The 13,364-nt window shown below is 39.1% G+C and overlaps 1 protein-coding gene across 5 annotated transcripts in view; it reads right to left on the bottom strand.

The window, feature by feature from the left end:
* KNDC1 (kinase non-catalytic C-lobe domain containing 1) overlaps positions 1 to 13,364 on the bottom strand; it is a 99,992-nt gene that overhangs the window by 20,960 nt on the left and 65,668 nt on the right. For all 5 annotated transcript variants that reach the window (XM_039481918.1, XM_039481917.1, XM_039481919.1 and 2 more), the window contains one exon: positions 11,235 to 11,629. In XM_039481918.1, the coding sequence (XP_039337852.1) occupies positions 11,235 to 11,629 (395 nt within the window). The remainder of the gene's footprint in view (positions 1 to 11,234; positions 11,630 to 13,364) is intronic.

The following is a 13,364-nucleotide window of genomic DNA, read 5'->3' as shown; positions in this document are numbered from 1 at the left end:
GAGAGAGATTACTCTTAAAAAGGGGATTAGGAAATACTATAACTTGTTTAACCTAAAATAATTAAGACGCTGTGGGTTTTTCTTTGAGACACTGCCTTACATTTCAAAAGTGGTATATTTAGAGGAAATGCTGTGGTAAGTACATAAATTAATTTAAATATTGAATAAAAAACAACATATGGGTAAGATACAGCATTTCTAAGAATACAATAACTTGTATTCTTCTTGGGTGAAAAAAATCAAACTATAGTTTAATTCAATAAAACTGCCTCATAGACAAAAGAATATGGTCCTTACTTTAATCCAACTAGTCCTTTTTGAAGCAAGAGACCCCTTCAAGCTATTTTTCAGATTTCTGATAGTGACACTAAATTGCAAGTGCACTAATCCTGCTGTTCGTAAGACGATGCATTTGACTTTAAGAACATAAATCAGAAGCCATTCAAAATTAGAAGCAAAAGGTTTTGAAGCCAAGAGATGCCCCAGAGGACAGCTCTATTAACCACTTGACCTCTCCTAATAGGTCATTATGTGCTTCAGGAAGAGAATGTTAGTTTAACTTAGAGGGATCAAACTACTGAAGCCATACTTACATTGTCGGGGCATAGCTACAAGGATATCCGAAATTCTTCATGCTACCAGGGGACAATGAAACACTAGAAAGCACTTTAGAATAAGATGAGGAAGAACATGATAGATACATTTTCCATACTGTCTAGAACGGTCTTGTAAATGAAAAAAAAAAGGTGCCATTTAATTTTTATAAATCTAAGTATAAATATGTTCATGTTTCTTTAAAAAATATAAACTCTTTTGCAATCCTAGTATCTTTCACTGTGTACAAGGATCCTCTTCTAGTATTCTAGTATTTGAGAAGAATTTCAAAGCAGTTAGAGGAAAAGTAGTAGAATCAAGGGCTTTATTAGCCATTATTTAAAATATATACAGGTTAACGGAAATCCCTGAAAAGTAATATAGGTTTTCTTGGGCTTTGCACTCTGCAAATTTAACAAAAAGTATCTGCCATACTAAGGCCAGGTCTATAGGTCATTGCGTGGGAAGGAATAGCTCAGTGGTTTGAGCCTGCTAAACCCAGGGTTGTGAGTTCAATCCTTGAGGGGGCCATTTAGGGATCTGGGGCAAAAATCTGTCTGGGGATTGGTCCTGCAGGGGGTTGGACTAGATGACCTCCTGAGGTCCCTTCCAACCCTGATATTCTATGATATACTAATGCAAGGTTACAGTGTAATTATGTCACTCAGGGGTGTAAAAAATCCCCACCCCTGAGTGACAAAGTTATACCAACCTACCCCTGGGGTAGTCTGAGCTTTGACAACAGGAGGGCTTTTCCCATAGACATAGCTACCGCCTCTCACAGAGGTGGATTAACTACACTGACAGGAGAAGCTCTTCAGATTCTTAACTTTTACATTATATTATGTTAGAATATGAGTGTGGCATTTTTTATTTACAATTATTTTTTTATGTTATTCGTGTGAAAGATGCTTAATCTGGCTATATTCTATTGACCATTACTTGGCTCGTGAAGGGAATTTGATTTCATGGCGTATGCATGCATTCAAATACCTCCTCCTCAAGGTGAAGTCTGACCTCCAACCTTACCACCATAAAAATGAAGGCAAATGAGGCAACAGTAGTAGCTCCTACCTCACATACCTGAGGAGAAGGTAGGCATCATCCCCAGACCAAAAGGGAAGACTGAATGGGTGGCCTGGCCATTTCTAAAAAGAAGTGGTCTGTCAAGAATGCTTATGGGAAAGTCTCATAGAATTTTATAAGGATTAAACCAACAGAGTTCAATAGACTTCAAACACACCTATAGAAAAGTGACCATTTCCTATTAAATACCACAGGATTTTTCCATAAGATATTCATATATCACACTTATGGGCCATATAAGAAATTAAAAATGTGGAATGACACTTCAAAAATATGTTATATATGCTATGGTTACAGAGTACACTTCCCAAAAGCAGCATGGTACAGCTAAACAAGTCACAGAAAAGTACAAGAATATTAAAGTTAGAGCACATTTTTACATTTAATGATCAAAATGGGAACAGTACAAGTGCAATTAGTAGACTAGAGAAAAGTAATTCATAGCAGAAAGAGAAACAATAATTACAATCTGATACATAAAATTTAAAACTTGCAAACCAAAGAGAATCACAAAAGGAGATCTGCTGAGACATTAGGAAATAAGAATGTTAAAGCATGAAGTGTGACACAGTTTTTCAAAGTGGTGGCTTTTGCACTTGGGTCCAAAGCTAATCATTGGTGACCCAGTTATATGAAGTAGAAAGCATTTTAAATGGGACAAGTTCACTGAAAGCATTAGACAGAACTCCCGTGAGGAGAGCAAGCAGGATCAGCAAACACATCGTTCACAGCTAATATATCAAACAAGTGACTGGTAAATAGATAAACTTTTAATGGGAAAGATTTACTAGAAGTTGAGTTTGAGCAAAAAATCCTATCACTAAGGGGTATGTTTTTGACAAGTGTACAAAGGTTTAGCTCATTAGCATTAATAGGAGTCACACAACTAAATTCCTGTGCACTTAGCTGAAGATTTATAACTACATATTCATCAGATTCAGAGTGATGGACAAATGGGAAAATAAGTATCTAGCTAATTTATCAATTTGAAAATTACCTGATTAAATAAAAAAAAACAACAAGGGCCTAAGTGAAAGAAAGTTGATGACCAGTACACAATCACTGTCAGAAAAAGAAAAAAATGACTTTTGGTGTTTGGAAACTATAGGATAATTTAAGAAGACTTCTGATCTTGAACAAATAACTGGGATAAATAGCAATCAGTTCAAATGAAGCAGATGAATAACAGATAATGACAGTGCCACTATTTTAGCTGACACTAACATTTTATCCAGTTGTGTCTAATATACAAGTAAAAAATCGAGATAAAGAACCTGTTCAGTTCTTGCATGGAGAAACCAAATTTACACCTATTTTTCATCAAGACCTTTTTAAGAACAGTCATACTGGGACAGACTAATGGTCCAACTAGCCCTATACTTGGTCTTCCAACAGTGGCCAGTGCCAGAAGCTTCAAAGAGAATGAACAGAACAAGGCACTTATCTAGTGACACAGCCCCTGTTGTCCAGTCCCAGCCCCTGGCAGTCAGAGGCTAGGGATACCCAGATCATAGGGGTTGTGTGCTTGACCATCTTGGCTAATAGCCATTGATGGACCTATCCTCCATGAACTTATCTAATTCTTTTTTAAACCCAGTTATGCTTTTGGCCTTCACAAGATCCCTCAGGCAACGAGTTCCAAAAGTTGACTGTGCATTGTGTGAAGAAGTACTTCCTTATGTTTATTTTAAACCTGCTGCCTATTAATTACATTGGGTAACCCTTGATTCTTGCGGTATGTGAAGGTGTAAATAACACTTCCCTATTCAGTTTCCTCACATCATTCATGATTTTATAGACCTTTATCAATCCCTCTTTAGCAGTCTCTTTTCCAAGTTGAATAGTCCCAGTCTTTTTAATCTCTCTTCATACAGAAGTTGTTTCAGACCCCTAAACATTTTTGTTGTCCTTCTCTGTACCTTTTCTAATTTTAGTGAATCTTTTTTGAGATGGGGCAACCAAAACTGCATTCAGTATTCAAGGGGTGGGCATACCACAGATTTATACAGTGGTATTATGATATTTTGTCTTACCTAGCCCTTTCCTAACGGTTCATAACATTGTTAACTTTTTTGACCGCTGCTGCATCTTCAGCAGATGTTTTCAGAGAACTATCCATAATGATTCCAAGATCTTTTTCTTGAGCAGTAAGAGCTAATTCAGACCCCATTATTTTGTAAGTATAGCTGGGAATATGTTTTCTAATGTGCATTACTTTGCATTTATAAACACTAAATTTCATCTGCCATTTTGTTGCCCATTCACACTGTTTTGTGAGATCCTGTTGTAGCACTTCAGTCAGCATTGGGCTTAACTATCTTGAGTAATTTTGTATCATCTCCTAATTTTACCACCTCACTCTTCATAACCTTTCCGAGATCATTTCTGAATATGTTGAATAGCACAGGTCCCACTACAGAAACGGGGGACCCCGCTATTTGCTTCTGCCCATTGTGAAAACTGACCATTTATTCTTATCCTTTGCTTCCTTTAACCAGTTACTGATCCATGAGATAACCTTCCCTCACATGCCATGATTCCTTACTTTGCTCAAGATCCACTGGTGTGGGACCCTGTCAAAGGTTTTTTGAAAGTCTGAGTACACTATATCAACTGGATATAGTTATCCACATGCTTGTTGACTCCCTCAAAGAATACTTCCCCACTCGCAAGCAATGAGTCTGTGTATAACAGAAAAAAACTTAATAAAAAAGAAAAAGGAACATGGCATTTATTTGGGAAAACACCATCACCATGATTCGAAAGCATATGACCATGAACAAACACCCACCCTAGAGTATGTTGGGCAATGTCCTTTGCCTCAGTTTCTCACTTTGCACTGTGAAAGTACAAAAAATATTCCTTCAACCTGCTATTGCTTTTTCCCTCCACTGCATCCCACTCATAGTTGCTGGACTTGGTCAGCGAAGGTCCAGAGTTCAGAGGTGAGTTCGCCACCCAGCCGGAGAGGCGGTGGGGGGTTGGAGGGAAGTGAGTCATCGAGCTCGGCTGTCACCTCTGCAACAGACTCATGATTGCCACTGTTCACTTTGGTGCCACTTCCTGGTGCTGTTCACTCCGGTGTTGCTACACCTCTGTTCACTCCCATGTCACATTCTGAGGTTCTACCACTCGAACCAGCTCTCAGTGATATCAGCAGGTAGTGAGTAACCTCACTGCAGGCTGAGCAGTCTTTCACTGCAGCATTGTCCCACATACAGCAGCTAGACCTGGTTATCAGTGATTTCAGTTGTAGTGATTACTTAACAGAACAAAGACTCTAAATTGAGTCTAATCCGCCCTATCTTTAAACAATGGAGGAGGAGAGATTCAAATGGCTTCTAGGACTCTTCAGGCAGAGCCCTCACCACCAGATTTAAGGCTCTTGGGCCTTAAAGCAATACAAAATAGTAAATAATAAAATAATAATAATAATAAAAAACAAAAAAATAGATGGCTGCACTCAGCCTTAGAATATGTAGAAACAATGCACATTGAAAACCAGTGGAAGTTGAATCCATTTATGCCAGATCTAAGTTTTGTTCAAGTTGTTCTAAGTTTTGTGCAAATATTATGGTGTTTTTAAAACAGTTTCCATGCAACTTGCAGACATTTCACTCTTGACATTATTCCTTTTAGTTTCCATTTAACTAGTGTCTTCACTTTTGTGTAGTTCTCCTTTTCAAGTTAAATGGTAGTATGGTGGGTTTCTTTGGTATTTCCCCCCACCGGGATGTTAAATTTAATTACATTAGGTTTGCTGTTACTGAGTGGTTCAGCCATACTCACACCTTTTGGACCAGATCCTACGCTCCATTTAGGAGTAAATAAAGAATTGCCTCTCCCCTTGTGGGTTCCAGAACTAGCTGCTCTAAGAAGCAGTAATAGTGTCTAGAAATTTCCTCTCTGAATCCCATCCTGAGGGACACCTACCCAATCAATAGGGGGACAGCTGAAATCCCCCATTATCACTGGGTTTTCTATTTTTGTAGCCTCTCTAATTTCCTTGAGAATTTCACAATCACCATCCTGGTCAACTAGTCAGTTGTATATTCCTATTGCTATGCTCTTATTATTCAAGCATCAAATTTCTATCCATGGAGAGTCTATGGTACAGTTGGATTCATTTAAGATTTTTCCTATATTTCACTCTAGGTTTTCTTTCACTCCATGACCAGCATGACCTACTCTGTCATTCCAATATATTTTGTATCCTGTGTCCCATTATCAATCTTCCACCAAGTTTCTGTGATGCCTATTATATCAATATCCTCATTTAATACTAGGCACAGAAGTTCACTCATCTTAGTATTTAGATTTCTAGAGAGACAAGGTGGGCGAGGTAATATCTTTTATTCTGTTGATGAAAGAGACAAGCCTTCAAGCTACATAGAGCTCTTCTTCAGGTCTAGGAAAGGGATTCAAAGTGTCACAGCACAATACAAGGTAGAACAGATTATTTAGCATAAATAGTTAACTCATGGTAACACAATGGTTCTCAAACGGAGGCGCGCCCCTCTGGGGGTCACACAGGAATGTTTGGGACATGCAGCGAGGCTGGAGCAAGCCTCCACAGGAGGTGGGGAGGGAACACCACACTTCCAGCATTTTAGCTCATCACTAGTAAGTTACACCCATTTTGCACACACAATTAATGCCAACTTGCACTACATTTTCCCCACTTACACCTACTGCCTAAACAACATGCCCTCCATGTGTAACTTACACCAATGTTTAAATCAAAGGATCGGGCCCTACATTTTTCAGATGATACAAATAAAGTTTTTTGCTGTGTTGAAATAAAATGGTACTGTAGATAACATTAAAATGAAGAATTTAACCCCAATCCTGCTCCTAACAGGGCAGACTGTTAAGAAGCAAGGCACAAACCTCTGGATTTTAAGTAAACAACAAAATCCACACTGAGCACAATAGGGAAGGATTGGCTCCCTTGTCAGGAGCTGATACGGAAATTAAAGTTATGCTATGTTATTACACAATTGCTTTTGTTATATTATCTTTCTCCTGACTGTGAATAAAAGGTAAAGGATGGGAGATGTAAGTGTTGGATAGCTTTACACATTTGCAATTGACTGATTCAAGGCTATACACACTCCAGAATACTGATATAACTCACAAAAAATGTAAAAAGAAACAGAGGAAGTCTAATTTAATATTTTACATATATAAAACGAAAATTCTGTAGCAGTTTCAGAAACTTTATCTACAAGGACTCTAATGGTTAATTTTCTGACATTGATGTTTCTCACGGAGTACATGGAAAGTCAGCATTTTAGGAAAGAACCTTGTCTATACTGTAGCAAATTTTAAAGATTTAAATTAATAATTTTATATTTAGAGCCAACTTTTTAGGTCCTTATTTTGTGACCTTTGGAAGACGCCAGGCTTTACAGAAAGTCAATGAAATAGCAACAATCAATCATTCTGCTGGCACACTACAGCATGGCTTTAAGGGGAAAAAAGGCACTAGACTGAAAACTGCTCAAGGCTTTAATCCAATATCCTGTGGTGTATTAATAACAAAAACATGTAATAAATAGAAAAAATAGCAAGACAACAAAGATTCAAATGGAGTCTTTTTAATAATTAATCTAAGATTCTATACTTTTAAAAACATATTAGAGATCTTCTGTACATAAATATCTGGCAGGATGTATTGTCTTAAATTATATATGCATTACTTAGAAAATGGATTTTTCTTTTGCAGTGCATTCAAAGGGTATTTATATTGTACAAGAAGTGAACAGAACGTACACTAGAACTCAGTTTGACCCTGTATCTATCACAACACATCACGTTACATTATTCCTTATTTGGAAAAGTCCACATTGAGTTTAATTTTTTTTAAATTATTTACAAATAGACTTTAGATATTGTGGGGGAAATTATGGGTCTTGGCTTTTCTGCTTGGCCTGGGCCCGGCCGGAAGCTGACAGGCCCAAAACCTGAGCTAAGCTAAGTACTGTGCTCCCTGACAAAGACAGTCAGGGGTTGGGATGCGGGGAGGGGGGGACAGAGGGCAGGCGATGGAAAGCCCCCAGAACAGGAACAATTTGCAATATGTGCCTACTGCTGTTAAAATAGAATATTCGCTTGTGTGAAGCAATAAGGTAACCTGTAAGTGTGAATCAATCATAGACCATACCTCCCTGTACTCCATTTGTGTAACCATGCCATTTCCTACCCCATTTGTGCAACTGGACCCTGTAAAAGGACAATTGTATAATAAGCACCCCATAAAAGGCAAGGTTGTAACCACCAAAAAGCCCTCTACTCACATTGCACCCATCCTAGGCAAGGTTGCAACAGATGGCTGGAAAGTACCAAAAGACCCTAACTCTATTTTTCCTAATAAGGTCACTGTTACTCAAGTGTGTGTAATTTGATTCCGAATATGGTCACTTATTACTTAACAGTGTGTAATTTGTTCGCGGTTTTAAGTTTTAAAAGCTTCTGCGTGCTTAACATTGGGGGAGCAGTTCCGACAACTGCTACCTCCAACGCGTTGGTGTGTTCATCAATAAACGGGCCTCAGGCTGAGTCTCTGATCAAAATGATGCGTGGGTGAATTTTTCCACAACAATATTATACAGGACTTTCATTGTAATATACTGAGCGTTTCTATTATCTGTAATTCATTACCTTACCCCTGCTTATACATTTAGATCTAGTTTACACTACAAAGTTAGTGTAGAAAAGCCATGTGGTTTGGGGGATTTTTAAAAAGGTGAGAAAATGATGGGATAGGGATGGCATTATGGGATAGAGAAAGTTGCTTGATGGGAACTTGACACTCAGCTTCCAGAGCTCCCTGAGCAGCTCATTTCTACCCTGTACACATTGCAAAAATCCTCCAAAACTCATTGTGACAGACAGTGGCGCCTGGCACACTGAGATACCTACCCATGAGACACTGCACTTTGGATTGCTACAAGCACACATGGTGAGTACACAAAGCACCGACGCAAACCACTGAGCATGCATGTGCACAAGCAATATACGAACTTTACGCCAATGTAACTTCTGTCAAACAAAGTTGGTAGTGTAGATATGGCCCAAACATATAATAGTTCCCAATTCAGATCTCATTTGCACCAGCTGGACATCCATGTAACTCCACTGAGTCGACAGAGCAAGATCAGAATCAGGCTCACTTCTGTCCACAAAGACTTTTGAAGCTACTTATAATTAATATAACTATCAATATAATGCACAGATCCTCAGTGAGGTAAGCATGTGCATTCCCGATGCATTTGCTCAACTTTAAACTGTACCTACACTTGGTACATGATGTTTGTTATACTTTTCACAATATACATGGAGTATAACAGAGATAAAAAAAGAATGTCTTAGATACCAAAGTATCACTCTCTGCAAGGATTCCTCACAAAACTAACTTCTTCCTCCCATATTCTTTTCTAACTCATGATAAATGTTGCCACATACATTATAAGGAAAATGCAAGTTAGAAGGTGTTTGTGTAAATCTACCAGTTATGCAGGTAGTGCAAACAGCAGCAACGTACACTAATATGCACTAATTTTCCAAGTAAAAGCAAAAGGGACACACTCAAAATTACTTTAAACATTGCTTCATTTATATTGTACTCCAGGAAGTTATATAATAATAATAATAATTAATAATAATAATAATAATAAAACCACCGACAAAGAGCAGAGATGTTTTTGGATCAAACTAAATCACTTAATCTATAAAATCCCAGGGAAAAAAAAGCGGATGTCAGGGTAGGGTAGGGCTGGGGGGGAAAAAAATCACTGGAGATACTCAAGAAAACTCCTTACAAATTTGCAGTCAGAAAGTAGTCCTTTGAGCAATGGAGATCATGTAATCCTTTTCTTCTTTTTGTACCTGATATGCCCAAGCAGTATTTAACTGACCATATATAATTCTATGCCGCTATAGAATTATATGCCCAAATTGCTAGATTGACAGCCCTGAAGAAGTCTGTTCTCTTTTTTGACACACAACAATCATAGGTCAAGTTTCCCATGCTGCTTCACTAATGTACCTGCACTTGACATGAGGGGTAAGGAGGACAACTGAACCTCCATACTCATCCAATCCTTAACCTCCCTGCTGAGACTGCAAACAAAGGTGTCAATTGCAATGAACTGGAATGAGATTATTATTTGTTTCACTTACACCAAACCATCAATGAGAGTGGACCAAGTGGTATTTCAACTAATTACTTGGAAGCAAAGGGTTTATGTCTGTTATTTCTGATTACTTAGTTGCACTTCGTTATATTTATTTAGAAATATATTGACAAATCCAATAGATTGTTCACGGTGGACAGATACAAAGATAAATCAGACAGCAGGATTAATAGCGCTTGCTAGACAGACAGACCCATTTTCAGACCATAGAGTATGTCTTCACGGATGAGTTTACTAGAATTGTTTATATTCAAATTACTCCTCTCAAGTGAGAGTGGCCACACAGCAAAATAACACTCAAGCTGCTCTATCCACAATGGTACCTCAATCACTCCTGTGTGTCGTTAAGACTTCTGGGGGCATATCCCATGGTTTTGTGCTGCAATAAGCAAAGTTTCTTTGTGAATTCTTTCCAAGTGAATTGTGTGTGGGAGAGCAAATCTGGTCCTTTCTGGGCACAGGATGGCATTGTGGGAAAGCAATGAAGGAGCAGCAGGATTCAAGCAGAGCTAGTTTGCATCCACACTACAGAATGGATGTGTCAGCAGCTGATGAGTTATGCTGACTCGATGTTTAGCCTATACCTCAGAGGGGCCAGCCTAGTCGAGTTAAAAGCACCATGACACTTGAATAAAGATCTTTTGGTATGGAAGTAACTGGGGTTAAGGCCAAAAACTCAAGTTAAAACTTGAGTTAACTTTACTGTGAAGACAAGCCCTGAATCCCTAGGTGTAAGGGATGCTACTCGTAAAACTAGGTTGCAAGCCATTTAGGGAAGCCTGTGTTAACATAAAGACCATGTAACTCATTCCATATTAAAGGCATCCCTGCTTTGAGGTCAGAGCTTTCAGCGTGGCATTTAATTTACGTATGTACACCATCCTCCCCTCCCCCTGCTACAACTCCCTTTAAACGACCAAGCTATTATACCATTTATACAATAATGCAGCATTTTGGATTATGATTTAAGAATCAACAAGAGGCAAAGACTTCAATGGGCCGATGCAATTTCATTATGTTCATAACCTCATATGGCCAGGGTGAGGAGCCACACTATACTACAACTTATACCTGAGACCTATAAACCTTTACAATTTCTTTTTTCCTTGTCTCAAAGAGAACTGTAGAATCTTGTATAACCAAATGGAGATCCAGGGTCTGCCAATGATTGGACATTAATGACTCAAGACACTTAGGCCCAATTCAGACCTGCTGTAAGCAGGATAAAGGATTGTACGTTAATTTAACATAGAGGAAAAAGAGGACCATCCCCTCCTGGTTTTTATTGTTAAATATCCCACCTTTATCAATGAGCATTACAATACATCTTGAATTTTCATAAATCAAAGTACTTACCACTCTTTTTGAATCTATATTTTGTGACTCATTTACTTCCTGCTTTCCAAGTTTTTTCATATAACTGTAAACTTCTGAACTAAAGCATTCACCCCCGTAGAATGCACTGCTCCAACCAGGCCTACAACTTTGAAAGTCAGATGAGCTGGGGGAGACAGGGTAATTATTTTCAGAAGTCTCCTCTTCTTGTTCTCTATTCTCTTCTATGAAGTCAGGACTGAGACAATCATTACTTTGTAAACAACTTCCACCCTTTTCTGTTCTTAATATAACCTTCTGCAGCCTCAATTCTTTTTCAAAATTATCTCGTGGAACCTCATCCGAGTCCATTTCAGCCAATGATATATTTGTAGTGGGCACTGCCTTGGTGTCAGAGGCCACCTGTCTCTCTTTCCCTTTTAAAGAGAACAAAGAAATAAAACAGTCATATGTAGGAGCATATCTAAATTTCGGTTTATTTTTTTAGATTTAAATGCCAGGCATATGAAAAGCAGTTGTCAAGCCACCTATGCCCTGTGACTGTGGCACTGTCAGTTGTCATGACAACCACCACCAGATATCTTAGTAATCCAAGGGTACTAGCACTTTGCTGGCAAATAGAGTGACAAAAAACAGGTGACCCATAAGTTTAAAGGGCATAAGACTAACATTATGTAACTACACTTTTAAATGCCCAAGGTCAAAAATATTGTCGAAGTGTGGAACTATTAAACCTCACTTCAAGAGTTTCTGTAAAATGCAATAAAGATGCACGCTGAACATGTACAGCAGCTCTAAAATATATAGGCTGGGATAGAGGCTGCACACAAAAATAAATGTGGCTCATAAACATATGCACCCACTAGTAAATAAGTGCTTAGCTTTTATATAATGCTTTTTCATCTATAAGTCTCAAAGCTCTTTACAAAGGACACAGAGGCCATACATAGCAGGCCAGGTCCTCTGCTAGAGCCAAACTGAACACAGAGCAAGTTGACAAAGGGGATTTTTGGGCACCAAACTTACTTTAGCACTCAGCAGGTCTTACTGATGTTGGACACAGGACCAATCCCCTAAACTGTGTTGGGCCTTACAACAGCTGTTAACAGCCTCAAGAGACTGAAATGACAGTCAATGATTGGATTAGTTTGTGAGTGCTTTGCAATCCCAGTGTGCAGTTGCACACTGTGTTTGGAAGAACAGACATTTAGGAGTACTGAAGTCTGGGAGGTTTCCCAACTTGAGACCATGAAGAATGGAGTTTGTGGGAGTGAGGCTGTGGCTTCTGCAGCAGGCCAATGTTCTCTCAAAAAGTCAATTCAGTGAATCCATGTGCTGAAAACAGTCACCTGACCTGCAGAAATGGATGTTGGACTCCAGAAAACAGTTCCATAACCACCTGAGTTGAGGACACCTCCCTTAGCTGACACTAGTAATAGACCCATAGGCTCTGGTGCACCCAGGTCACAGCTTGACCATATTTTGGCTGGGCCAATCCTGAGTGGTGCTGCAACCCCATATGCCACGTCGCAACACCACTGACTCAAATTTAGCACACCCGCCCCTCTGTCATGATGCGGGGGAGGGGTGTTGCAGTGCCACTCAGACCTGCCATTGTGGTCCTGGGTGCCAAGTCACAGTGCCACTAACTCAAATCTGGAGCCACTGGGTAAGGAACTCATGGGATTGGGGACTGGGGTCAGGCTGCTGATGGGGACACCTGAGAAGGGGAAGCGGAGGGTCAGGTGTGCGGCAAATCTGTGCCCCCACGCATACTTTAAATGGTGCTCCATAGTCCAAGGACCCTCTGTGGGTCAACCCACAGAAGAAGGCACGTGATACATACACACAGTGTATGTTATCATCAACATCCGTAGCTCCTCTCTAATTTACACATTTGCTTTCTAACTGGTATTTTCATGAATGTGGCCCTTTACCCAAAATGTAAGAAATGGTCATTTTAAGTCTGATATATTAGGTAGTGCTGGTTATAAATTATGCACAAAAAACCCCTAGATTACCTTGTAAAAAGGTTGGGTTTTTGTTTTGTGTTTTTAAACTGAAAGGTTCCTTGCTAGGTCACTTATTTTACTATTCAGTACAACACGTTTAATTCTGATAAGCCATGCTGAGCAGACAAAGCAATATCAG

The sequence above is a fragment of the Mauremys reevesii genome, linkage group 7, assembly GCF_016161935.1.
Source record: "Mauremys reevesii isolate NIE-2019 linkage group 7, ASM1616193v1, whole genome shotgun sequence".
In the NCBI taxonomy this organism is placed as follows: domain Eukaryota; kingdom Metazoa; phylum Chordata; order Testudines; family Geoemydidae; genus Mauremys; species Mauremys reevesii.
The sequence above is the reverse complement of the archived record's forward strand: the minus strand, read 5'-3'. Positions and strand labels throughout refer to the sequence as shown.